The 27,711-nt window shown below is 47.7% G+C and overlaps 1 protein-coding gene and 1 long non-coding RNA gene across 3 annotated transcripts in view; one reads left to right on the top strand and one right to left on the bottom strand.

Annotated features, from left to right (window-relative positions):
* Positions 1-3,769: 3,769 nt before the first annotated feature.
* Positions 3,770-10,334, bottom strand: LOC135966835 (uncharacterized). Its single transcript, XR_010580462.2, has 3 exons — positions 10,037-10,334; positions 7,114-7,237; positions 3,770-5,615 (listed from the first exon to the last, which is right to left on the bottom strand). It is a non-coding gene; the product is annotated as an uncharacterized lncRNA (long non-coding RNA).
* A 231-nt stretch (positions 10,335-10,565) lies between these two features.
* EPAS1 (endothelial PAS domain protein 1) overlaps positions 10,566-27,711 on the top strand; it is a 90,594-nt gene continuing 73,448 nt past the window's right edge. For both annotated transcript variants that reach the window (XM_005575965.4, XM_074011854.1), the window contains exon 1: positions 10,566-11,095. In XM_005575965.4, the coding sequence (XP_005576022.3) occupies positions 11,070-11,095 (26 nt within the window). In that variant the 5' untranslated portion in view covers positions 10,566-11,069. The remainder of the gene's footprint in view (positions 11,096-27,711) is intronic.

Raw genomic sequence — 27,711 nt, 5'->3', positions numbered from 1 at the left:
AGCATAACCAGAGGCTTACCACACTCCCACCCAACTGCTCGGGGGGACGGGGAGGGAGTTCACCCAAAGAGTCCTACACTAGTGAAGTGGGAAGGGAAGAGGGCCTTCTCCTCCAGAGGCAGGCCAATGTAGCAATGGCAAAGAGCAGGGAGAGAGTCTTTCCCAATACTTAGAAATGCTTCTGAATTTTAATAGAAACTGATTTTTAAATGATCTTACATAGAAACTAAGTTTTAAAATGTACTGAATTTATATTACCCTAGTGTACAAAATGTAGTTTCTTTGGTTCCTTCTGAGGCTATTTTATCTTGCTAATGTTCTCCCTTTGGAAATCCATTGGTATAAGAAACACCAAGATATTAATGATAGGATATTAATAACCACATTTGTATTGTGGTTTATACAGTGACTTTGGGCTTAGTATTGCATTTGATTCTATCCCTAAGTGTGTGAGGTGGGATTAGAATTCTCGTCTTGCAGATGAGGAAGTGGGGACTCAGAGATGTTGTTCGGGTTGATGGAGACCTAACCTGGGCTCCAGGATTCAGGCTTCAAGCCCCGCTCTGCTCCCTCCCCTTCTCCCACAGTGAGCTCCACAGCATCATCTGATCCAGGGATTTCTAGGCCCACAGGAGAAAAGGGCAAGTGAAACTGCTTCCTATTCCAAGTCTAGCCCAGCTCGGAGCAGCTGAGCCCACACAGACCCAGTTTAGATGGGTTCAAACCCTTATATTTATATTGAGCTTTAGACTTATCTTATGTCTCATTTATTTCTCCACCATATGAGGAAGATATGTTTCCTTTAATTTGGCAGAAAAATAAAGTTAGGAATCAGTGGGAAATGGGACTTCATTGCATGTCCTAACGCCTTCTCTCAGGTTCTCTCTGCCATACCTCTCTAGCATTCCTTACCCTCAGGCTACCCCAGGACCACCCCCAAGGCCCAGCACAGTGTTGGGTTCTTAGGTACTGGCCTGAGTGACTTAAAGCCATTCATCTTTCCCTCCAGCTCCTCATAAGCAGTCTGGCCAGGCCTGCAGAGAGGAGCCTCTGCTGTCTGTCATCCAAAGACAGCGATGGAAATAGCCTTCTTATCTCTGTAATCAACATGGTCATTGAAACCTTCAAACTCAGTAGAAACTTCTAGAAAAAAAAGATATATTTACTGAGAAAGAGGAATGGGGAAATAAGAGAAGAATTGGAGAGGAGAAATAGAAGAGAAGGAATAGGTACAGAGAACAGGGGGGGGCAGTGCCCAGGGTGAGAAATTGAATGGAAACTTGCAGGGTCCAAGGACTCCCCACTAGGTGTCCACTCTTCCCAACTCTAGAGACCTCTCTCATGTTCCCTGTGCCTAAGAATAACTCCTGAGTTGGGCCATAAGGGAGTCTGATTTGCTTTTGACCCCATTTAACATCCTCAAGATGCTGTGGCCTCCACAGCCATCCATCTGTACTTCCAGGCCACAGATACTAATCAGTGTCCCCTCCAACTTCAGGGCTGCAATAATTGGCTCTTTGCTTAGAGTAAAGTACTCTAGGAGATTCCATAACTCATGGGAATGTTGCTCTGATGCTAATGGCTACTGTGCAAAATTTCAGTTTTAAGAGAACATTAAGGTTTATAAAAATTGGGCTGAACGAGAAAGATACATCTTCTCGGGAAGAACTTGAAGAAGGTGACTGGTAACCTGAGTCGACTGCTGCACAGGTTAAAGGCATCTGCACTTGGTTCCACAGATGCTCCTGGAGTTTGCAGAAGAATACTCACTACCGTGCTTTGGTGTCACTACTGCTGTGATGGCCACTTAATTATTGGGAACAAACCCAAGGTAGGAGAGCTGGAATGTCATGACTAAAAGATGAGGGTCACATCCCATTCATCTCCAGCACAGGCATTACTGTCATCCTCAAAATGCCCTATCAGGCACTCACTTAGGTGGTCTAAGTACTGCACAAAGTCAGTAGCAGCTGATAGTCTAGCATGGGCAATAATAACTAAATCTCTGCAAAAGGTCTTTTGAGTTGCTCCTGTATGACCTGACATTTGCTTTGTGGATTATAAGAGAAGACTCTGTCCTAATTCTCAACCCAGAATGCTCTTCCTTCCCTGTTCTAACTAGCAAACTCCCGGTCACCCCTCAAGATGCAGCCAAAATGTCACCTTTTCTAGAAGCCTTCCCTAAGTTCTCCTCCCTCCCACCTCCATCCCCAGGCAGAGTTATTTCCCATTCTGAGCTCCCAGAAAAATGGGGTTTTCTCTTTGGAGGCATGGTGGTTTTGTTTAGAAGTCTGTCTCCAACAGGAGAGAGTGAGCTTTAGAGGGTAGGGCCATGTGTCATTCAGCTTTCTCAGCTGAGTTTCAACCACGGCCATTCATATGGACTGGACAGTCAATAAAGGCCAACGAATAGAAGAATTAATAGATGAAATTTATTCAACAAAGATCAGAATGCATGCAGTCAAAGAGGATGGTGCCTCAAGCACAGTGGAATTTGAAAAGGAAATTGGAAAGCTGCATTGTGTAAGCATTATCATTTTATTACTTATAAAATGAGTTTTCTACTCTTAACAGGCAAAGCTAACTTGGAATTGTGTACGGCTTTTTTCATTACTCTTATAATTAGGCTCTTAATTATTCTTTAAAACCTTGGGCACATGAACTTCACTCTGTAATTCTTTTATACACAGTGCACTCTGGGCTCTCTGCCTTGAGGTCATCTACTTAGAGATTTACCCCTGACATGTTTTTAGGCCAGAAGGCATCTCTTCACCATAAATTACTATCTGATCAGGATGCATTTTAATCTAGCCTAAGATGGAAGTAATTAGGAGAGCTAATCTGGTATCATATAAAATTAACAATTAAAATTAAAATTAACATTTTAATCTAGCCTAAGATGGAAGTAATTAGGAGAGCTAATCTGCTATCATATAAAATTAACAATTAAGATAGGGCATGCTGGCTGGGTGCAGCAGCTCACATCTGTAATCCCAGCACTTTGGAGGCTGAGGTGGGCGGATCACTTGAGGCCAAGATTTCGAGACCAGCCTGGCCAACATTGTGAAATCCTGTCTCTACTAAAAATACAAAAAGTTAGCCAGGTATGGTGGCGCATGCCTGTAATCCCTGCTACTCAAGAGGCTGAGGCACAAGAATCACTTGAACCCAGGAGACGGAGGTTGCAGTGAGCGGAGATTGTGCCACTGCACTCCAGCCTGGGAGACAAAGTGAAACTCTGTCTCAATACAAAAACAAAGAAGATAGGGCATGCCAAGACCCACTGCCTAAAGGTTTTGAAATGTCTGTATCTCGTCTTCCTTCCACTGGGTAGATCATTGAGCACATAGGGGCCAGATGGCCTTGAAACCCCAGGATTCATGCACCACAGACTACAACCCTCTGAGGAAACCAAGAGAAAATCCTTGGAGTTTAAAATCTGAAGTATTTACAGTCACATTCTCAGCATTGCATCCCTGGTTTTCTTCAAACGGCAAAGACAGAGGTATGCACTTAAGAGAAATGAAAAGTTTACAGTGAGGTTTGTGTAGAACCCTATTTCTGAGCTTGGCAGCAGCAAGGTATATGAGCATGTACAAGTGTGTATGTGCAGGTGCATCTGGGGACATGTCAGTGTGTGCTTTAGACATCACCCCTGTATCTCTGTTCTATAACACCATGACTTCAGAAGGACCCACATTCAGTCCCCAGAATGATGCAGATATAGAAGGCCCTTACAAAGTCACTGGGAATCATAAAGCGGCAAACATTTTCCTCATTCTTAGTATATTATTTATTGAGTGTCCATTTTATGCCAGGTGCCCTGCTAGGCATTGAGGACGCCAAGACATTTTCCCATCTAGCACCTCTACCCCATCCCCTTACTTGCCTCATCTTGGCCCCTGTAGGGTAGCAGGGAGAAAAAAACAAGGAGTAGGAGAGGCCTCCCTGTCTGCCTTCCTTCCTTCCTTTTTCCTTCCCTCTTCCCTTGATCCTTCCCTTCCTTTCTCCCTCCTTCTCTCCCTCCCTCCATCCTCCTTCCCTCCTTTGTGTCTAGCATGGATGAAATATCTCTTTGATCTTCCCTGGCCATGGCTGGTGCTTCCCTCTTTGGTATCTTTGTCACCTTGCATGTAACCTTCCTGGTCCCCTGGGACTGCAGTCCTCATGGCTCCAAAGGGGCCTCACCTTCAGCTGGTCACTTATGGTCCTCCTTCAGCCTCTATCTCTAGTTGCACCTCCACCTTTTTCTTCCAAGGTCTTTTTGAAGAAGCCCATGTGGACAGAGTCCCCTTAAAAATTGCTGGGCACAGTGACTACTTGGGAGGCTGAAGCAGGAGAAGTGCTTGAGCCCAGGAGTTCAAGGCTACAATGTGCCATGATCACACCTGTGAATAATCACTGCACTCTAGCCTGGGCAACATAGCAAGACCCTCACCTCTAAATTTTTTTTAAATTCTAGGTGGTTATTCTTTTCTTTCTTTTTTTTTCTTTTCTTTCTTTTTTTTTTTTTTTTTTTTTTTTTTTTAGGTGGAGTCTCTGTTGCCCAGATAGAGTGCAGTGGCGTGATCTCGACTCACTCGACTCACTGCAACCTCTGCCTCCCAGGTTCAAGCGATTCTCCTGCCTCCTGAGTAGCTGGGATCACAGGCACCCACCACCACGCCTGGCTAATTTTTGTATTTTTAGTAGAAACAGGGTTTCACCATGTTGGCCAGGCTGGTCTCGAACTCCTGACCTCAAGTTATCTGCCTGCCTCAGCCTCCCAAAGTGCTGGGATTACAGATGTGAGCCACTGTGTCTGATCCTAGGTGGTGATTCTTCTTGCAGGTTCCACATCCGGTACCTGCATGCCATGTGCCATACTGGACCCTGTGATCACTGCCCAGATCTCCCCTTAGGAATGAAGGACACATTCCCCCAGATGCTGTTGCTCAAGGTCACAGCCTTTCCCCAAGGTCAGCCAGAAACAATGATCGATCTGTGGCAGGGGTAGAAAGGTCCCTTGGCTCTGTCTTGGGACAACTCTGAAGGGCCATCCCAGCTTCAGATCTGGGCAGTGGGGGTCCACTTCTCTCTATGATCCTGCTTCTTCTCTTTTCCTCCTCTGGGTGCTATCCCAAGAGCACTCTCTAAAAAACCTTCCTCACATTAATCTTCCCCCTCAGAGTCATCTTCCAGGAAACTCAACCTGCCACACACTCCCTTGCCATGATATAGGCAAGAGAGAGTGACTTCCAAATGGAAACATCCTCTACAATAGGCCTCTTCAGCCAGCTGCTCACCAGTGGGCAGTCTCCTGTGTTCCACAAGCTCCAGGGACATATATCAAGCTCTGTGTGTGGTCTCAGGTAAGCCCTAGTCACTGGACTTAAGAGACAGGAGCAAAGCATGTCCTCTCTCCATGGTATGGGGAGGAAAACTGACCACAATGTTGACAACCCAATCCTAGAACTCCAACTTCGAGTCTTCTTCTGTATCAATCCATGCACTCCCTTGAGGTGGACAGTGGCTGGAGAAGGCATGCAAAATCATTTTCAAGGAGCTCTTTCTTGTGTTCTACATTTTGGAAGTGGCAGTAGTTGGCATTGATTGTCTTGGGAACTCAGCTGAAACTGAAGTAGGAAGAGGCCCATTTTAACATTTTGCTACAGGCCAAAGCAATGCCACAGGATAGGGAGGGTGTCTCTGACTATGCCCCCACCGGCCCTGTCCTCTATGCCTGTCTTAGCCAGGTGCCAGAGAAAATTGGATGCTTGGGGCCCAATGTCATCATTTTTAGCGATACAGCACCTTCATTTCTACTCATGCCTTTTTCTAAGGTGGGGCTGGCATGTCCTTCTTATCGGCCATTCCTTCCACATGGGTGTTATTTTATCACCTCAGAGGTCACACTCATTAGCCTGGCAGCTGGGCCAGTCCAGGCTAGGCTTTTCCGGGTCCTAGCAGTGGACATGGCTGGGACTCCAGATTTTCTGGTTGTTCACCACCACTAAATTCTTACCACTCCTATTGTTTAGGCTATAAGATTTTGCTCTCAAGTTTCACATTAAACAATTTTAAGAGCATATCAATTGTATATATTTACCAATTTAAAAATTGGGGGAGGAAAAGGAATTACCATGTCAAAAGATAACTGATTTTAGAAGCCTTAAAAAATGTGTATTCAAAATCTGGGAAATGCAGTGTGTACCCAACTGAACTATGTTCTCTTGGAGGGAAGGAAACCACCAGTGCTCTCTTCCACAGACTGATGTCTTATGCTGTGGCCGGAGGCAGCAGAGCACATTGGCCCTGGACCAATGACTCCTTTACCATTGGTTGAATGACATTTATAAATGCACAAGCCCCTTCATAGGCAAAACTTCATCCCTAAGCGTAGGAATGGAAGGTGTTAGTCTCCAAGTCATCAATATACAGGCGTGAGGAATGGAGAAGCTGGGGTTCTTTAAAACTGCATCCTTCATACCAGTAAGTACTTAGGAATTCAAGTGGGAAAAAAAGTTTGACTCTTGCCTCAAAAAAAAAAAAAAAAATCACAGAACTCTTTTTGAAAGATGACAAATTCTAGATTTGTGGGGTCAAAAGTCACAACATTTAAAAGACGATACAGCACATGTCTGTGTGGAATATCTCACAACATTGGCCTAAAGCCAAACACAGGGGGCAGAGTTTTCTGGACCTGGAGTTCAGTGACAGGGAGTGTGAGGATAGATTTTGTAAAGTCACAAAAGGGGCTGGTTTCATTTGGATGGAGTAACATGCAAGTGCGAGGGAAGGAGTGACTCAGGCAAGGCTTTTCATAAAGGAGGAGCCTCTGCCAGCTTGTCCTCTCTCCCATCTCTGCTCCCTACCTCCCCTGCTCTCTCCACCCCCAAACCAATGAAATAGACAGACAAGGGTCAGATGGGTATTACGTGAGATAACGCATGTGGCAGGACAGAGGCCAGTGTACTTGCAAGGCCTCTCTTGCCTCACCCTGGTCCCAACTCCAACATGTGACAATGCATTGGAAGTTGTAAGGTACTAATGAGATAGCCCATCCTTCCAAGAGCTCTTCCTGTTAGATCCCACCCATTCCAACCTAATTTCCAACCGCATCCTGGAACATACTGTTACTTCGATGGGACTACTGAGGCCATCTTTCTTCCACCAGCCCACTGCATCCCAGGTGCTTGCTCTCTGCCAGGTTTGTAAGTTCACACTTTATTCTATCCCATCCTCCTGAGGGCACACCCTACAAAGAAGAGAGGAAGCAAGAGAACCAGATTTGTCCCTTGTCAAAACAAATACGTGTTTCACTGGTGCCACAGCTTTTGTTCCCAAACCATCCAATCCAGAGCTGGGGGGCAGGTAGGGAGATTTGCTGGGAGGTGGGCAGTTTGCTCCTATTTTAAGCAGCTTGGAAGCTTTGCTTACTGGTGTCCTCTGCTGCCCTCTGTGGCCAAAACATCAGTGTCTCTAAAGACACCCCTCTAAATCCAGGGACCCAGCTCCCCATCCCCCACTCCCTCCCCCAGCATCACCTTTCAAAGTTTTTCTCCTTTAGTTCTCTATGGGCTCTAAAAAGTAAAATTGGATGTAGCCTAGCCACAGCCTGCATCTGGTTTACACTCTCAGCTCCTTCCTGCAAAGGTTATTGAGCTGAGTCCTGGAAGAAATCTTAGGCCACCCAGCTCTGCTCTAAGCAAGAGCTTTTGAGAATTTATATACAGTTTTTGGTGAATCTCAGACACTGCCAAAATCCTAGACTTGGCAAGGCATAGTGGCTCATGCGTATAATCCCAGCACTTTGGGAAGCCGAGGTGGGTGGATCACATGAGGCCAGGAGTTCGAGACCAGGCTGGCCAACATGGCAAAACTCCATCTCTACTAAAAATACAAAAATTAGCCGGGTGTGGTGGTGCACATCTATAGTCCTGGCTACTTGGGAGGCTGAGGCACGAGAATAGCTTGAACCCGGGAGGTGGAGGTTGCAGCGAGCCAAGATTGTGCCACTGTAATCCAGCCTGGACAACAGAGTGAGACTGTCTAAAGAAAAAAAAAAAAATCCCAGACTCAGTGCCAGCTGTTTGCCTTAGCTTGGGGAGCTTTCACTTACAGGGTGCAGTCTGGCCAAGAGGAAGGAGCTATATAATATGGTTGACGAAATTTCTAACCTTTAAGTTCAGAGGTACATGTGCAGGATGTGCAGGTTTGTTACACAGGTAAATGTGTGCCACGGTGGTCTGCTGCACAGATCATCCCATCACCTGGGTATTAAGCCCAGCATCCATTAGCTATTCTTCCTGATGCTCTCCCTCCTCCCACCCCTCACCCTCTGACAGGCCCCAGTGTGTGTTGTTCCCCCCAAGTGTCCACGTCTTCTTAGGTTGATGTGGTCTTGAGTGATCCCTCCTTGCCTTTCCTCTTTCAAGACAAGATCTAAAAAGTTATGTTCTCTATGCGTTGGAGGTATTGCCTTAATCTGTCAAGCACAGTCCAGGATGAAGAGGCTGCTGTGGTGAACTACTGTAGGCACCTGGAAGCCACCAAGGTGCCCTTTTCCCACAGCCTAGTCCCAAGTAAGGGAAATAAGCTTATGGTTAAGGGAGAACTGTCTACCAATTTGAATTCATTAAAATACATAAATGTGTCCACTAGAAATGGCTGGCTGGAGAAGCCCAGTACGAAATCACCCCATTCCTGAAACCCACCAGCCCCATGAAATAGTTCACTAGAGAGCAATTTGCAATCTTTGAATTTGTTGACTATCAACCTGTATAGGTGCTCCGTGGCCCCGAGATCTGAGAAAATGACAAAATACGTCTACTTCCCGGCCGGTCACAGTGACTCACGCCTGTAATCCCAATACTTTGGGAGGCCAAGGCGAGCAGATCACTTGAGGTCAGGAGTTTGAGACTAGCCTGGCCAACATGGTAAAACTCCTGTTTCTACTAAAAATGCAAAAATTAGCTGGGGGTGGTGGTGGGCGCCTTTAATTTCAGCTACTCTGGAGGCTGAGCCACAAGAATCGCGGGAAGCGGAGGTTGCAGTTAGTCGAGATCCAGCCACTGCACTCCAGCCTGGGCGACAGAGACAGAGCGAGACTCAGTCTCAAAAAAAAAAAAAAAAAAAAAAAAAGTATTTCCCAATTCTTCGTCCGTTTTCCTCTGTCCCCACTTTGCCTTCTCCAGGTTCCTGAAAAGTATCTCCCCCAACCCTTTCTGTGTACACGGGGAAAATACGCGTTCATTTTTGTTGGGGCACTGAAACCTACCCTTCTCTTCAAATCGTTTACGTAGATTGTTCTAGTATAAAATGTGGCAAGAGTTTAAAGGGAGAGATACAGACCAGTTCTCTGGCCCTCGCTTTCCCTTCAAGTTACACCTGTGAAACTCATGGGTCCTTCCACAGGCTTCAAAAACTAAGGGCGTCCCCTGTCCTCTCTCCAGATGTCCCTTCCCCATCGCCAGTAGCGAGTGGGAGACAGCTCAGCGCGGGGGAGGGGAGCACTGGGCCCAGAGATTGAAGGCAGCGTCAAAAGCGCTGCTGGAAAATCCCTGAGCGCTAACCGTTGCCTGCATAAGCCCTTAAATCTACGAATTTCCAACACCTGTAGCCTTTGCGTTCCCCAGGACTTCAATCGACCCTGGCGATAGAGAGGGCAGGCCTGAGATGCAGTGACTTGAGGGCACGTGGCCAACTCTGTCACTCCAAGATCACACTGGGGAACCAGACTGACTTCTCCAATTCTGAACTCGCCCCGGCCCGCGCAGGAGCGGCGGGGTGCCGAGAGCAGGGACAGAAGGTCGGGCGGCTCAAAGGGCCTCCTCTCCCGCATCCCTGTCAAAACCAAATCGCCTGGCACAAGCCCGTAAGCAACCACTGTACTAGGAGAGGGAAGGAAGGGCAGGCGCAGCCTAGATCAATTGATCCCTAGATCAATTTCCTTGCGCTGTTTCTCCCAGACAGTCAATTCAGCTGCGTCCCACCGAAAAGGGCGCATCGCCCACGCCCGAAACGCAGCCGCGAGGGGCCGAGAAATCATCCCCACCTGGCCCGAGGCCCACGTCACGGGGCCAGGGACGCGGGAGCGCAGCAGCGTGGAGGGGCTCCAGGCCGGCCGGGCGCTGCCCGCGGTCCTGCCCTCGTTCCAAGGGCACAGCGCCGGTAGGAGGACAACGACGCTGTGGCGGAACTGCCGCCCCCGGCAGCAATCCTGGAGCCCTGCTCCCGGCCGCCCCTCAGCCCCGTGCAGGCCGCGTCTCCCTGACGCGGAGTCCCACCCCACTACCCGCCGCCCAGACGACCTCATAAACAAGTCCTGGAAGTGCGGAGGCAGGAGGCGGGGCGCAGCGCGGGGGCAGGGGGCGGGCCGGGGTCAGGGCAGAGGCTGCGGCCGCGCCTCCCCATTGGCCAGGACGCAGTGAGCTGCCCGGAGCGCGGCGCGGGCGGGGCCTGCCGGCGCGTGCCCGCCCCCACCCCCGCGCCGGTGCCCGCACCCCGCCCTCCGCGCCCGCCCAGTGCCCGCCCCGAGCCGGCCGACGGAGTTTTTAAAGTGGGCTGGCGGCCGCGGGAGCCTCACACTCGCGAGCGGCCCGCCACACAGCTCCGGCGCCCGCCGCTCTCCCTCCCCAGCGCTACTGAGGCGGCCGTACAATCCTCGGCAGTGTCCTGAGACTGTATGGTCAGCTCAGCCCAGCCTCCGACTCCTTCCGACTCCCAGCATTCGAGCCACTTTTTTTTTTCCTTGAAAACTCAGAAAAGTGACTCTTTTTCCAGGGAAAAAGGAACTTGGGTTCCCTTCTCGCCGTCCTTTTTTCGGGTCTGACAGCCTCCACCCACTCCTTCCCCGACCCCGCCTCCGCTCGCAGGTTCCTCCCCGTCACCTTTCTCCACCCCCACCCCCGCACCTAGCCCGCCGCGCGCCACCTTCCACCTGACTGCGCGGGGCGCTCGGGACCTGCGCGCACCTCGGACCTTCACCACCCGCCCGGGCCGCCGGGAGCGGACGAGGGCCACAGCTCCCCACCCGCCAGGAAGCCCAGGTGCTCGGCGTCTGAACGTCTCAAAGGGCCACAGCGACAATGACAGCTGACAAGGAGAAGAAAAGGTAAGCGGGCGTCCGGGCCGACCAGGGGGCCGGTCAGGGGCCGGTCTGAGGCCAGTGCCGGGCTGCGCTGGGCAGGCGCGACCGAGAGTGTTTGGGAGAAGAGTGCGGAGAGGTGTTTGGAACTCGAGGCTCGGTTTGGAGGGCTGTGAGGGGGAGAGCATGTGCCCGGTTTGGGGGCGCGGAGCAGCAGCTTTGCAGTGGAGACTTCTGTGGCTCGGAGGAGTCGGGGATCCGCGCGCGCAGCGAGGCCAGGAGGCCGAGGGAGATGGCCTGGAGGTCGGAGGTGCTTCCGCGGTGCCTTTGAAAATCTCCCAGCCACCCTGCACCAGATTACCGTGGCCACTGGCGCTTGGAAATGTTTGTGGGTGCATGTCCTCGACTTTCTCTGGTCTCTCATGTTGGGGCAGCATCCACGTCTCTATTTTTCTCTGGATTCCCGGGGTCCTTCCAAATGCGCTCCTACGCCCGCGACGTGGCCCAAATGGGCAAGGGGGGCGGGAGGCGGAGAGCGGCTCAGGGACAGGATCCCACCGAAAAGCCAGGACCCTTCAGAGCGCCCCGCTGCCCGGCTCCACACCCCACTGGAGGTTGGAGAACCCACTTCCCTCGTGCCGCACCTTAACTCTGGGGAGAGTAGGTAGTGAGTGACCTGGATTGCCCTGCGGGGGCAGGTGGTTCGGTGTGTAGGGAGCGGACAGCAACACTGGACGTCCCTGGCAGGTCCGGGTGTCTGTCTCCCAAGAGGACAGGGAAGGGCAGCCACGATCTGCCCGCCTGCTCTCGCGAACCTCTCGGCACTGGGTGAGAGGCAACTCCGGCCAACTCTTGCTGCCCTCTCGCCCTCTCCCGGCCGCTCCCAGTCCAGCCGGGCCTGGCGCTACCCGAGCGAGGGTTCGAGCCCTCTGCGCGGCGGGGCAGAAGCAGGTAGGGCCTCATCTTCTGCATATGTGTGCGGCTCGCCGCCTGTCCCCTTTCTCCTCCTGTCTCCACCCCTGCGGCCCCAGTGGCCTGGAGCTTCCAACCCCGCGCTCGGCCGCGGCTTGGCGAGGCTATGCTGCGGGAAGCTGGAATCCAACGCGCGGCCGGCTGAACCGCCTGAGCCGCAGGAAACCAGCGGCAGGGCGGTAGTGAAGAGGTGCGAGGATGAGGAGGGCCCACCTGCGAAGGAAGGGAGGTGACTGGCCGGGAGGGCTCACTGCCGAGGTTGATTTGCTCTTGTTCCAACTTCCACTACGGGACTGGAGCCAGAAACCTTGTATCCTCCGGTTGAAAGCGGCGGTTCCCACCTCGGGGCACCGATAAGGATTTGATAAACGGGAGCGAATCGCGCCTGTCCTGGCTCGGCGCCCGGGCCCTTCATTGCGGGATCGCTAGGGGAGGGGACTGGGTCCTGCTCCCCTTTCCTGGCCGCAGTTCCCCCTTTCGCGTCACCGTCGCGCCCTCACACCCAAGACAAGTGAGGGAGCCTTGAGACTGCAGCCGGCACATCCCCAGGGCCCTCGGAGCCGTCCTGGGGTTCCGTGTCTTTTGAAGGCAGCAGAACAAGGAAAAGACTCTAAGATTCCAGTGCGTTTTGTGAAAACCAGTTATAATGCTAATAATGACTGAACCATCGAAAAGCAAAATTATAGACAGCTCCTCTGCAGGCGCTCTCGGGTCCGGAGCCGGCGAGGGAACTTGTGTATTTTACAACTGCGAAGCCTATCGGGAATGTGCCAATCGCCAAGGTGGGGCCTGATAGTAATCTTGACAAATGTGTGAAGTGTCAGCTCCTCCTGCGCGCCTTAGCGCCGGGTTTTGTGCAGTTTTGTACCGTATATACCGAGAAACTTGGGAGCAGGGGAAAAATGATTTCGACACACCTGGCTACAGTACCTGCTTCGTTAGCGGGCTGTTGGAGAGAGAGAAGGAGCAGGAATGGGAGCGGGAAGAACGTTGACTCCCAATTATTGGCGAGGGCGGCCGCTTTAAGAACCACTGTCGGGACTGCCTGCGAAACGCCTTGGAAGCCGCTGTGTGAGCTGCGGCTCCGGGCTGGTGGCCACGCCAGGGTGTCCGCCCTCTTCGACCTGCCTGGATTTTTGTGCTGCAGAATGGCAGGGCAAACAGCGTGTCCTTCACCATCTAGAGCCCCTTAAGGGGCTGTCCAATTCCTGTTGGACTAACCATTTTGAGACTCATTTACTTTTCGTGCCTGGGTCTGTTTGCTGGCTACAGCTTCTTTAGCGACTAAGATGTAATTAAAATATATGAACCAATGCATTGAAAGTTGGTGTTGTTATGTAAGTGGGTGCTGTAGCTTTCCTGAGTGCCTCACAAGGGCGATGTGACGGTGAGAGGGCTCTCGGCTGATGATTCTGCCCACTAGTTCTTACATTTTGTGTTTCTTTGGTTTAGCAGAGCAATTTCTTCCCCCAAATGCAATGTGGGCAGAACATTTGGAATATTCCTTCTAACAATGGCCCCTCAAAAAGTGGGCAGATGATTGTGTCCCAAAACGTTAACGCGTCGATAAATATGTTAATGTTTAATAATAAAAGAGTTTGCTTTCTAAACGGTAGTTGGCTGGCTGGCCTCGATAGTACCAGTTTTGGTGGTAGTGGGCATTTGCGATGACATCACAAATGTCAGAAACTGAAGCCTGGTGGGTGGGGGTACTGCACTTTCACCTTTTTGTGCATGCATCTATTAGGAATGCCCAAGTCCTTTCACTGGGAAAAAATGTGGAAATTCTGGGGTGCATGGCGTTTGGGGAGTGGTTCAGGCAAATGTAAATGAGATCCTTGGATAATCAGGGATCAAAGTCCCGTCCCAAAGCCAGACCTAGGTCCAGACACCTCCCCGGAGTGCCTCTACAGTAGTGCTCAGTACAGGTCTAGCATGGAAGGGGAATTGGAGACACCTGGATCAGAAGTTTTCAAGCTATCTCCCCTCTTTCTGACAGCTGGACTTAGTTGTTCCTCTCCTAAAATCAAATCAAACTCCATCATTCCAACTCTGAAGGGAAAAAATATTGTTGGACAATTTCTCTCAATTTAAACATATATTTTAAATATTCCCTCAACACTTGATATGTTTCCATTGTATTATGAGTAGTGCAGGATGATACAGAATTGATGTAACACATTGTTGGCTTGAGTATTTAAGTTTTAATTCATACAGCTTTCATGAAGTTCAAAAGAATGCCATCATTTCAAGTTTTTTCAGTGGTGCTTATAGGGAGCCTAGAAATATTTTATAAGAGACCATGGAAACCATCTAGTCAGACTCTTCTCTTTCTGAATAAGGAGACTGATGCCCAGAGAGGTTAAAAGACTTCTCCAGTCATAAGGAAAATTAGTGCTGATAAGAGTCAGGGCTGGTAGTGGTGGCTCACGCCTGTAATCCCAGTACTTTGGGAGGCCGAGGTGGCGGATCACCTGAGGTCAGGAGTTCAAGGCCAGCCTGGTCAACATGGTGAAACCCCATCTCTATTAAAAACACACAAAAAATTAGCTGGGTGTGGTGGTGGGTGCCTGTAATACCAGCTACTCTGGAGGCTGAGGCAGGAGAATTGCTTGAACCCGGGAGGCGGAGGCTGCAGTGAGCTGAGATACCACTGCACTCCAGCCTAGGCAACAGAGTGAAATTCTGTCTGAAAGAAAAAAAAAAGTCGGAATCCTGGTTTATTACTTTCAATTAAGTATCTATGTTCCTATTGTTCACAGGAGAGTACCCCAGCCCAGAAATATCTCTAGATAGTGAGGATGATTTCCAAAGGAGTGTTCTCCCCATCACAACTCTCAAACCGCTGAACCTTATAGAAAGGAGATTTGCTTTTCTAGATAATTAATCAACACCTTTAGGCTGCAGTAGAAGTGATTCTGTTTGCTTCTTGCGGGAAAAAAAAAAAAAAAAGAAGCAGAGTTGGAATTGATGCTGTTCCCAGTGTCTGTAAACTTTGGAAAGTATGAATTCACTGTTTTAGTTAGAAAAAATCTACTTGTATAGGTAGACCTCATTAAACAAAACCAATGCAAGGACCACTCCCAGTGGAGCACATTGCTGTGGGAGGTAGAGAACATTCAAGCAGCTGCTAGATTGATTTTCATACTGGGTGAGTTGGCATTTTCACTAGAAGTGAAAACCATGAGACTAAGTTTAATTTACTTAGAATGTCCCTCTTCCTTTCTCTGTCTGCGTGTGTGTCTGTGTGTGTGTGTGCGCGCGCGGGAGGGGGTGATTCTCAACTTTCTAGGAATGTATTAAGTGCAGTGTTTAGAAATGGAAGGAACCAATGAGATAATTCTCAGTGCTCCAGGATTTTAGGCTCACACATTTGAAAATACTTGCTGTCATTAATTGTCTTGAGATTTAGGCTTTTCCACTTTTCAGGAAATCTATCTAGTAGTTTTTTGGGGGTTTTGTTTTGTTTTCCCTGGTTCTGCCCTATGCCAACCTGCTAGTTTCCCTTTTCATTTTAGCCTGATGAATCTTCCCGTTTGCTTTCAGTACTGACCATCGCTGGTAGTTCATAACAGGTCTTTTACCAATATTGTCAAGTTAGCAATATTGGCTCCTGGGGCCCTAGTACTCTATATTTCCACCGCCCTCCCCACCAATACCATGCTGCCTGTTCACATGATGTACACCAGCTCTGATACTCTCCCTAAGATATAATCCATAAGACAACAAACTTGTATTGAACACCTACTCCTAATCTGGCTAAAATGCTGAAGAGAATACTAAAAAATAGGGCATATGGTCCTGGTTATCAAGTTGCTTAGTCTGATTAGAAAAAAAAAAAAAGGAGATACATGGAAGCTTAAGTGAAAATATAAGGGGTTGGGCACCGTGGCTCATGCCTGTAATCCCAGCACTTTGAGAGGCCGAGGCAGGCGGATCATGAGGTCAGGAGTTTGAGACCAGCCTGGCCAATATGGTGAAACCCCATCTCTACTAAAAATATAAAAAATTAGCCAGGCGTGGTGGCACGTGCCTGTAGTCCCAGCTACTCGAGAGGCTGAGGCAGGAGAATTGCCTGAACCCAGGAGGCAGAGGTTGCCATGAGCCAAGATCACACCACTGCACTCCAGCGTGGGTGACAGAGCAAGACAACAAAAGAAAGAGAGAGAGAGAGAAAGAAAGAATATAAAGAGCTGACAGCCTATATGCTTTTCTGTAGAAATCTATTATTTTGAAGCAAAAGATAAGCTCTGAGTAGCATTTCAGGTAATAACCACCCCCCCCGCCCCCCCCCCCCACATAAGCACACACAATTATTTAAGAGTATTATATGTATTTAGAGGTGGAGAAATTTGTTCCTAGTGTCCCTGGAACCACACAGGGTAGGTGCTGACCACCAGCTTAAAGACTGGCTCAGAAGGAAGGTCAAATGGGAGAAGGCAGTGTTTGGGGGATAATGAGAAGAAAGAAAACACACAGGGCTCCCTGTGATGTATTCCTTTTCGTGTACTTCGACCCCATACACAGAAAGGCCCCTGAAATGGAATGTTTCCTGTTCTTCACACACTTGCTTTGGGTGGGGACATGGAGAGGGAGCTGGCGGGGGTCCACAGATGACATGGGTAGTAATTTCTGTTCCCCCGAGAATATCAGTGGAGACAGCTATGACTCCAGGAAGGCCAAGAAGGCAGAGGGAGCTTCTTAACCAGGCTTTGTGAATGGGTTTCAGAGGCTGGCGTGTAAATCTCTGAAACTGTGTGCAAGGCATTGTGCATAGAAGCAACTTGTTCTGAAGGAAGTCTGTTCAGCTCTCAGTAGCCTTTCGAAGGTTCTAGGCTAGGGAAAAGGCAAGCCCTTGCTCTCGGATGCCTGATTTGGTGACTGCCTTATGTTTCAGAATCTTTCTATTCAGATCCCAGGCAGTTCTTGTGTTTCACTGCCATTGCCGCTCCCTGTGGTGGAGAACGGGGAGGAGGATGGTGTATCTAGTAAAGGTTCTGAGGTGCCGCTTAATCTTCCCTGTCCCTGGCTGGCGTGTCTGTCCACCTACATGTCTGCCCTCAGTCTTGGAAGAACGGGAAGCTGAGTGCCCTGCACAGGGTAAATACTAGTATGATTCATTTTGTTAATGCTTCTGAAAAATGACTGTGAAAACAAATTTATTCTCAAATATTCCATCATCCTCAAACAGTTATTTGGAGGACCTTCATGTACTAGGAATGTATGTGTTCTTAATAGAAATTATGTTTTGCAGCTTGGCGCGGTGGCTCACACCTGTAATCCCGGCACTTTGGGAGGCCAGGGTGGGCGGATCACGAGGTCAGGAGATCGAGACCATCCTGGCTAACACGGTGAAACCCTGTCTCTACTAAAAATACAAAAAATTAGCTGGGCGTGGTGGTGGGCACCTGTAGTCCCAGCTACTTGGGAGGCTGAGGCAGGAGAATGGCATGAACCCGGGAGGCGGAGGTTGCAGTGAGCCGAGATCGCGCCACTGCACTCCAGCCTGGGTGACGCGAGGCTCTGTTTTAAAAAGAAAAAAAGAAAGGAATTGTATTTTGCATCAGGACAAAACAAAAAACTGACAGTCTTATTTGTGCCAGTGCCGTCCTCAGAACTTTATGTGGATTAATAATCCTGTGAGATAAGCCCTGTTATTATCCCCACTTCATTGATGGGAAAGCTGAAGTCTAGAAAGGTTAACTGCCCAAGGTCATATAGGTAGCATGGGCAGAGCTGCATTCAATCTGAGTAAAGGAGGTCCCCAGAGTCTATACTCTCAATGGGTGTTCCATATATCCTTCCCTTACTGAAGATATCTATAAAGTATGTAATACCGCTTCTGACTCACAATAAGTGCTCTATAAATGATAACTGCCTTTGTTGTTTTCCTTATAATTATTATAATTACTTCTCTTTTTGTGATTTATCACTTGCGTCAAACCTCACAAGCAGATAGGGATGGAAGATCTGAAAGGCCAATATGGAACTCCTGGAATTTCTTATTTTTCATGGGTTTTCCTAGACCCCGACAGGAGGTGGTTCTCTCCTGCCCCAAGAAGTTCAAAGCTTTCCACCTCCCACCCTTCGCTGGTGGCAAGACTTCAATAATTACTTCAGCCTTCGGACTCCATTGTGCAGGAGAACCTGTTAGAAGCTCTTCCTCTGTGGCTTCTGAAGAACCATCAAGATGCACAGGAATTCCTGTGGCTCTTTTGATCCTTTTGAAATTGCAAGCACAGGAAGGAAAGAATGGATAGGGGGATAAAAAATAGCTGTGATTGTTGTGATAATAGCATGTTGCATTTCTATAGCGCCCTTTCGCTGATGAGTCCTGAGCCTTCACAGCCATCACACTGTTGGCCTCTGCACTGTGAACCTAGAGGGTACCTTGAGTTTTTCCAGTGCTGTCAAAAAGAATTGCATTGACACATACCTTAACCAAGAGAGAAGCGAGCCGTGTTGGCACCTGTGCATCACAGTCCATGTGGTGGTCATCCATGGGGTGCCCCTAACAGCATCTGTAATTTTCAAGTACATGTTGGGTGTAATTTGGTGACCGTTGTCTGTTCCCACTGTTGGAAGCCACAGAACTGATCTGATGAAAGCATATAGTGAAGAAGAGTGGCGAGACCCTTTGTGAGATCCCTGGAGCTGAAGAGTCAGGTGTGGAATGGACAAGAATGTTATCCTCTTCTAAGTGACCTTGCTTTTTCTAATTTCTTAAGAAATACCTGTTTGCTTGACTGCCTTAGGCTGTTTGCAGGGGCCACTTGTACGTCAGCAAAACTCTTACTAGATGACATCACTGCCAGAAGTTCCACGTTTCCAGGAGGTACATTTCCCACTGCCCCCACCCCCCCGAACTTGGAAAGATTCCTCAGTTTTAAAGCTGTAAGTAATTTCCATGCCAGACAATGATCCTGTGAACAGACCCTTTTCTCATGTGGAAAAATATTTCAGAAAGGGTGTCTTGTCAATGAGAAAAATGATCCCATTAAAACACGTTTATTTGCCATGTACTCATCTGACATTTTCTGAATTCTACAAAGCCATGGACTTGGATTGTTAGAAGTGTCTTATACACCCCTAGTGACTTCTTGAACTGTCCCCCCCATCCCCAGCCATGGAACTCTCCAATTAAAAAAAACTAAGAGAGAAGTGGTAACAATCATAACAAATTAGTGATTTTATGTGGTTAGGCTGTGTCATCAAACACATGGTCAGGAAAGTGGGTCCAGTATGTTGTACTCTTGACTGTGGTGCTGAAGGTAACCCCCATTGCCCTGTAGGCTGCCCCCAGAAGCAGGGGGTACAGCCGATAGTATTCTTACAAGTTAATCAATTCTGTAACAGCTTTAGTTGAGTTTTTTGGTCTCATTTTTAGTCCGAGGTGCCCTGATGTTGGCCTGTGACTATGGGGAGTCAGTGGCTTGTTATGAATAAGAGGACACATGAGCTGAATCTGAGAAAGTTCAGAAGCATTTTATACGTTGTTTAAAATACATCTGTTAAAGTATATGATTATTTTTTGGTAATCACTTAAATCATTGTGCTGTGTGTCTACCCAGGCAGTATTTATCTGTCTCTCCATGTTGTATTAGTATAGTATTAAAAAAATACACATATTTTACTCTCGATAAAAACTTTGCATACTGTCACTACTTTGTATAAGATTTTTCCTGACTGCCTCTGGGTAGGGGGCAGGGAGCAAGAAGACCATCATTCTTTCCTTCCTTTATATTTGGGAAATGGAGGTGCTGAGAGAAACAAGCCACACTGTCTGAAGTAAAACCTACAAGTGGACCTGGGTGTCCATGGTGAGGGAAGGCCCATATGTACCACCTTGGGCTCCAGTTACAAGGTAATGAGCCATGAGCACAAAAGGGTGACTCAAAATTCAATGCCAACCATTCTCATTACTAATGAGTAATTACAGCAAATATTTACAGGCCTCCTTCCTACCTTTACGACTTCCTGTTACTGAAGCACTTTGGAGTATTGAGAAAGATTGTCCTGGAAAAATACGTCACACACAGTTGCAGGAAAGAGTGCCTTTAAGCACACAGAAAAAATCGGTTACTTGGCTTTGTTTATGAATTCCACATAGAAACAACAGAAAATTGTGCCTTTTGAGGGACTGCTTGAGAATCCTTTCTTCTGCATTTCAAGATAAGATTTAAAAAATCACATATATCAAATATATGGGGAAATGAGACACAATGTTTTAGAGCGTGTCTAGAAATAATAGGACCGTGCAAGTTAGTACAGCAAAATTTGGGATCAAAGCACGGGTCATTTGATAAACTCTCTTTTATGAACGTTACCTCTACAATATTTTTCTAGATGAAAACAATCACGCTTAATAGAATTAATCAGGATGGGAGCTAGAAGCATATAATTCACTTTACACAGATTGGAGTCAATCCTCATAATGCCCCTTTCCTGCATATTTAGATAAAAAAGCACTCCAGTAAGATTGCTTTCGCAGTAAGTTTCTGCAAACCACTGTACCCTTGTATTTCTCTCCTGTGTTTCCAAGAGTTCTCAGATGCTATTTTCGAATGGCAGCGTTCACTCCAGTGCTGGCTGAGGTCGACGAAGCTAATTTTGGTGCCTTGGTGCCCAGGGTGAAGGGAGAGAGAAGTCCTCTGCAGAGCTAAAAGGACTCTCTGGGGCCTGGGTTTGGAGCAGTGTGGTGGTGTTGGACACACCACATTTCACCTTTAGAACCTTTATTTGTGTGCTTGCACAACAAATGTTTACCCAGATATTAAGATAAGGAAAGTATGAAGGTCACATTTCACTGGTGACAAGAGAGCTTCTATAAATGTAACCATATTGTGCGGCAGGAGTCTGTCTTTTATTCTGTACCTGGGACTTAGGGGGAGTTATTGGTGGGTGGGGCATGGGAGTTGAGGCTCTTCTTGGTTTTTTGGCTTTCCTGCCATCACTCTGTTTGTCTTGCTTTAGCTGACGTGTCCCTCCCATTTGGTGAGGGCCTTTGTCATGGCCAAGACGTCTAAGGAAACCCTAGTCTGTGTGGCTGGGCACTGTGTGGTCCCCTGACTCTCTAGAGTCTTCCGGAGTTTCATGGAAATTAGTGCCCCTGTGCATTTCCCTGCTAACTGACTGGAAGGCACCCTGGCTGCTGAGATCGCTCTCCTAGTCCCCCGGAAGAGGTCCGCGTGGTGCTGATCCTGCAGCTGTTTTGGGCCTCCTCAGCAGGATTGTCCTGTCCTCGGAGCACGGAGAATCCTGAGTGGGACAGGGGTTTCTTTTGTGCATTTGGGTGCTTCTCTTAGGGATCTCCAAAGACTAGCTAGACACTCAGGGCCTCAGTGAAAACATGGGTCCTTGGTCTAGTTTTCTTCCCAAGGGCAGCCACCATGGCAGTGGGAGTTCACCTTGCTGACTACAAGGGACCCCACCCCACCTCTATCACCCATTCGCCATCATTCACTGTGCCTCCTAAGTTCCTAATACACAAGCCTCCTCCCACAGCCTCAAAGGCAGTGCTTCCGTACCCATTCCCACTTCTGTTCCCTCACACTAGCTCCTCCATTTGGATGCTTTCCCCCTCTCTTCCTATTCCAATAGCTCCGACTTTTCTATTGTGAGCCCAGGCTTCCCGAAATCTTGCACAAAATCACTAAGGGAACGTAGAAATTTCCACAGTGGCACTCCCACTCCCTGCATTACTAGCTTCTAGTTGTTTGCCAAAGAGCCCGCTTATATTTCCTTGTTATCTAATGACACTTTATTTGTTTTTGCCTTTCTAACAATATAGCATGTTCCTGAAGGCCAAGGATGTCTGATTTTCTGATGTGCCCTAATACCTTACTTTTTTTTTTTCCTTTGGGGCTCTGAAATCGTGCTTAGTTTTTTTTTAAAAAAAATAATAGAATTGCTTTGTTCATGCCCCTTGGGTTACTTGGAAAGCTTGCCTCTTGTGCTCTGCTTTCTTCATTTATGTAGATTTGACCCCTTTACTTATTTCCCTTTAAAAAGAAAGAAAAAGGAAAAGAAAAAATTGGGGGGACCACAGTCAGGTCTTATTGATACATAACTTTATATCAGATGCAAACATCAGGCTAGTATTATATTAGTTCTTCACTTCAAGAATGCCTTATACACTAAGGTGAGTACAGCCAAACAAAATACTCCAGCTTAATCTCAAAGTTAAAAGCAAGATGGGGAAGTTGTGCAAGAGGGCACTAGCTCTCAGTTCAGAGATCATCTTCCCTGGGAAGCCTTCCCTGATTAACTGCACATTGGTTACCCCTGTGTTTGTATATGGTCTTCAGTCTGTGTTTTGTTATTTGTATGATGCTTTTACAACTTGCTTTTGAAGACTGGGGGTGGCATATGTCCCTGATCACCACTTAAGTGGTAAGCCCTTCAAGAGCAAGGACCCAGTCATTTTTTCCTGTTATTTTTTTCCCCACAGAAGTCAGAATAGAGGTCTCTTTAGGTGCTCAGTAATTATTTGTAGACTGAGTAATTCTGTCTGTGTCAGGAACTTTGGGAGTTTGGTGTAGAGAACTGGAAGCACAGGTAGACACTTTGCTCACATCAACCTAACTTATCCTCATTGGTTATCCACCATGCGTATAGGAGGGTTTGTGGGGATCATCACTGTGTGTAGACATTTATAGGTTTCTCCCAAATTCAGGTGCTATGCTGTACAGGGTGAGGTTACAAAGAGGCGTTAGATGGACCCTGAACTCAGGATGTCCTAAAATGATTTGTTTAAGCAATATAAGATGGTTTATGTTAATGGATGTCCAAGCTCTGGCTTTACAATGTTGCCATCTTGTTAGGAAGTCAAAACCAACTCAGATAAAACATTGAGCAAACAATGGAAGATTGATAGTAATAAAGTGAGAGTAAGGGTAAATAGATCTTGTGTACTGGGAATAGTTAGGGAAGTGATTAGTGGAGATTACAGAGAGGTTTCCTGGAGGAGCATGAAGATCTAGGTCTGTCTTGAAGATAAGGTAGAATATGGATAGGCACATGAGTATCGGGCATTCCATTTGAGGTGAATTGCATAAGTAAAACGAGGAGGCAGGAATAAACAGAGTGTGCAGGCCAGGACTGGTGAGCCAGTTCCTTCCAAAGCTGGATCTGGAGCTCTGTTAGCAGAAACGAGTTGAGGACCAGGCCTGGGCTGGCATTGGGAAGTTCAGGGGCAGGCCTTCCTGAGTCATGTTGTGATGGAATCTTTGGGTTGCCTTGGGGCCATGGGAGCAGCGCATGCCTCTTCTGGCACATGAGAAGCTGCTCAGGACATCTCCATTAGCCCTCCAACCAGAAGCCTGGCTCTAGTGTGAGCACCAAGTGGGTGGCTGTAGGAGGCCATGATTTGTCTTCTATAATATTGACCTCAAAGCCTCCCCTGCTAGCCCTTAGTAAATCAGTCATGTGTGAATGTGCCCAAATCAGTCCGATATGTTTCTTTTTGGCCTGTACCACTTCTCAGGGTAATAAATGCCATGTCTGAGTCTCCTAGTCTATGGAGTAGGAGCTGGAAGAGGACTGCTTGCTGTATCCTAAAATAGCAGTGACCCTCATCCCCATGTTCTCTTTCTGACGGTAAAACCTTTGTCCCTCTCATTATCTGATGAGGCTCTCATTCTTTTCTCATTCTGGATTCTAGGTTTTTGAGTCTAACCATTATGGAAAGATAGAACAGTCCCTTCAACATCCCACTATTTGTAGGGCATGAAACAGCCAAATCCAAGTCAGACCATCCCTTTTATGAGTTTCTACCAATAACTGTTAATTGCACACCCTGTACAGAGCACTGTGACCAAGTTGTTCCTTGACCTTCTCCTTTCCTAGTGTTGGTCACAACATTCCCTAAAGCCCTAACTCAAGTTCTTGGGATGATACCGCCAGAAGAGGGAAAAAAGGAGCCGTCTTCCTGAAGTCACCTGGGTAGAGCAGCTGGGGGGTTTTCCCTCCTTGAGCAGGTGTAACCTTTTCCCTGGAGGAATTTAGAAGCACTTAAAGTCACAGCTGAACACTGTGGGCCAGGCCTTGGCCAGAGATCCCAAATCACTGGAGAAGATTCCATTCCAGGGACCAGTAGAGGCCAGCCGGTCTCATCCAAGTCACTTTAGCTCACTCTGTCCACTGGTACTTTGAGGGAGGCCATATAACTCCTGAGTACTTTTGGCTTGGAATTTAACCTCACAATGACAACTGCATGTTTGGTCTTTTTTTTTTTTTTTTTTTTTTTTTTTTGGCGGGGGGCGGGTAGGGAGTCTTACTCTGTTGCCCAGGCTGGAGTGCAGTGGCGCGATCTTGGCTCACTGCAAGCTCCACTGCCTGGGTTCATGCCATTCTCCTGCCTCAGCCTCCCCAGAAGCTGGGACTACAGGTGCCTGCCACCATGCCTGGCTAATTTTTTGTATTTTTAGTAGAGACAGGATTTCACTGTTTTAACCAGAATGGTCTCGATCTCCTGACCTCGTGATCTGCCTGCCTTGGCCTCCCAAAGTGCTGGGATTACAGGCGTGAGCCACCGCGCCTGGCATGTTTGGCCTCTTATTCCTTTTCTGTCCCTCTAGTAATAAATGCCTGTAGAACTGGGAAACTGCTGCCTGGTCCAGGCAGGATTGGTTGGTTCAATCACCTACTCTACAGTCATCCTCTGCTCATTGCCTACTCTGTGCAGGCTGCTGAGCCTCAGGTCTGAGAGCAGGGAAGGGCCCTCTGCAGTTAGGTGGAAAGGAGCCTGGACTGTCAGAACCAGGACCTGCAGTCCTTTCCTGCACTGGAGCACAGTGCAGCCCAAACTAAGGGAACTAGTCTCAAGAATCTCCTAAGAACTCCCCTAGGCCAGAAAGTGTTGTTTACCCAAATCTTGCCATGGCTAGAAATTTGAGTCTAGCCCGGCGCGATGGCTCACGCCTGTAATTCCAGCACTTTGGGAGGCCGAGGCGGGCAGATCCCAAGGTCAGGAGTTCGAGACCATCCTGGCTAACATGGTGAAACTCCGTCTCTACTAAAAATACAAAAAAAAAAAAAAAAAACTAGCCGGGCGTGGTGGTGGGCGCCTGTAGTCCCAGCCACTTGGGAGGCTGAGACAGGAGAATGGCGTGAACCCGGGAGCGGAGGTTGCAGTGAGCTGAGATCGTACCACTGTACTCCAGCTTGGGGGACAGAGCGAGACTCCATCTCAAAAAAAAAAAAAAAAATGAAAAAGAAATTTAAGTCTAGCATCTACCTTCTCACAGCTCCAGGTGGACCTCCAGAAGGAAAAGGAAGATGTCCTACCAAGCTAACCTGTGACTAGATCTCTGTTAGAGTGTGAAACCTATGAACATATCCATGTCTATTCCGTTGTGTTCATTTCCTTTTCTCTTCCTTTTTAAAGTAAAACATCCTTTTGAAAAGTTGCAATGTTGCCTTTGCTGAACTCCTAGGAAGTACTTTTCCCCACCTTGGCTAGTGAGATGTTGAGACACGGGCACACCTGAGGGTGGTGTGGTCACTGTGGCCGTCAGCCAGCCCAAGGCCTTGGGAAAGCCTGGTGAGCAGAAAACCCAGGCAGAAAGGAGTGTGGGTGACTGTGAGCATTGATTCCTTTGTTCCTGAGCCATCTCTTTTGAGCACATTTGAAACCATTTTCCATACCCAAATCAACATAAGCCTGGTGATTCCAGGCCACCTGTATCTCCTTGTATGGCTCCAAATATTACCAGGGCAATGACGACAACTTAATTCTTCTTGAGTTAGATCTTCAGGGACAAGGCAGAGTACATGTTTATTTTGGAGAGAGACAAACTTTCACCCACTTGAATTTCTTTGCCTCCAAAATTAGCGTTGGGATGACCACAGGGTTCTGTGTTTCTTGGCTTTTATCTTGCCAAATGGATTGTAAATGCTCCCGAGTCACCTTCTCTCTTTTTGTGTCCCTGGCAAAGCCTACCTCCACATGGGGTTCAGAGGAGCTCTCAAGTCTCTAGGAGTTCGAAAGACTTTTCTAGATCTTTCTATGATGTGTGTGACCTAGGACAGGTAATTTAACCTTTCTTTCTTTAACCCCTTTCTAAATGGGGTTAGACATATTTGCTGCTTTCTCAGAGTACTATTATGAGTTTGAAATGAGCTAGAGTTTCATAAAACCATGCATTTTTAAAGTCTATTACATTTTAAAAATCACTTTTGCAACTATTATCTCAATAGAACTTTGAAAAGTATAAAGGGCAGACCTTCAAGGCATCATTATTAACAAGCACAGCAATATAATCATTAGGTACATTATTGCCTGTTGATGTGATTTGGCTGCAGTTGGAAGGGAGCCTTAGGAAAAGCTAGGAGACTCTTGCTCTCAGGCCTTTAAATTTCTTACCTGGCTGGGATTTTCAGAATTATTAGTTTTTGCTAACAATGATTTTTGGCTATAAGTTCTATTTTTGCCCATACCCTGAGATGTGAGGAAATCTGATTATACCAAGAGACCAAGGACACTTCCAGGATTCTGGATAAAGGGTCTGACCAGTTATGCTCCTTTCCACATCTGACCCGTTTTTCCCTCCCCTGTGGAGATGGAGATTGTTTGTGCCAGATGTGAGTCTGTCGAGAATGGGAATATCCCTTCAACTCAGCACACCCAAATCTCTAAACCTAAAGAGCTACATCTGTACCATGTCTGCTCAGGTCCTACTTGTTGCTTTGCATCTTATGAGCAAGACCTAATTGTGGGCTCCCAAAGAAAGCAGATGACTTGCCTATGGTCTTTAAGAGGTCAGACAGCTACTAGCCGATAGAGAAATAGAGTGAATGCTGACACCTAAAAGACACCTTGACCTTCTAGTGTTTCTAACAGTGGAAAAAAGGCTTTGAGTGCAAACGTCTGGCTGTGCTATATACTGACCATGAGATGTGACAGGCCACTCAGCTCTGGCCTCTGATCCTTCATCTGTAACATCTCTGATGCCCCTAATGCCTAAGCTTGCTCATCCCTTAGCCCCACCCATGAGGCTGGCCAGCTGACTTCGGTCTTCAGGTCTCAGCTTAAATATCACCTCCCTAGGGAAGCATTTTCTCAACTCTTTTAGTTAACCTCCCTCCTGTTTTGTTTTGTTTTGTTTTAACAGCATTTCCCACATGTTATTTATTTATTTATTTATTTATTTATTTTGAGACAGTGTCTCACTCTGTCACCAGGCTGGAGTACAATGGCGGAATCTCAGCTCACTGCAACTTCCACCTCCCAGGTTCAAGCGATTCTCCCACCTCAGCTTCCTGAGTAGCTGAGATTACAGGCGTACACCACCATGCCATATTTGTATTTTTAGTAGAGACGGGGTTTCACCATGTTGGCCAGGCTGGTCTTGAATTCTGACCTCAGGTGATCTGCCCACCTCGGCCTCCCAAAGTGCTGGGATTACAGGCGTGAGCCATAGTGACCAGCCCCACATGTCGTAATTGATTTGCTTATTATCTATCACCTTTGCTGCCCCCTAGTTTGTAAGCTTCATGAAGGCAGGGACCGCGCATTACATGCTTACTGCCATATCCTCTGGGTTTGGGGCGGTGCCTGCACACAGGAGGTGCTTCTTAAATGTTTGTTCAGTGAAATGATGTGGGGTTGTTGGGTCTTTGTCTTCAACATTATTATTTCTTTTTTTTTTTTTTTTTAGACGGAGTCTTGC

The sequence above is a fragment of the Macaca fascicularis genome, chromosome 13 (genome assembly GCF_037993035.2).
Source record: "Macaca fascicularis isolate 582-1 chromosome 13, T2T-MFA8v1.1".
Taxonomy (NCBI): domain Eukaryota; kingdom Metazoa; phylum Chordata; class Mammalia; order Primates; family Cercopithecidae; genus Macaca; species Macaca fascicularis.
The sequence above is the reverse complement of the archived record's forward strand: the minus strand, read 5'-3'. Positions and strand labels throughout refer to the sequence as shown.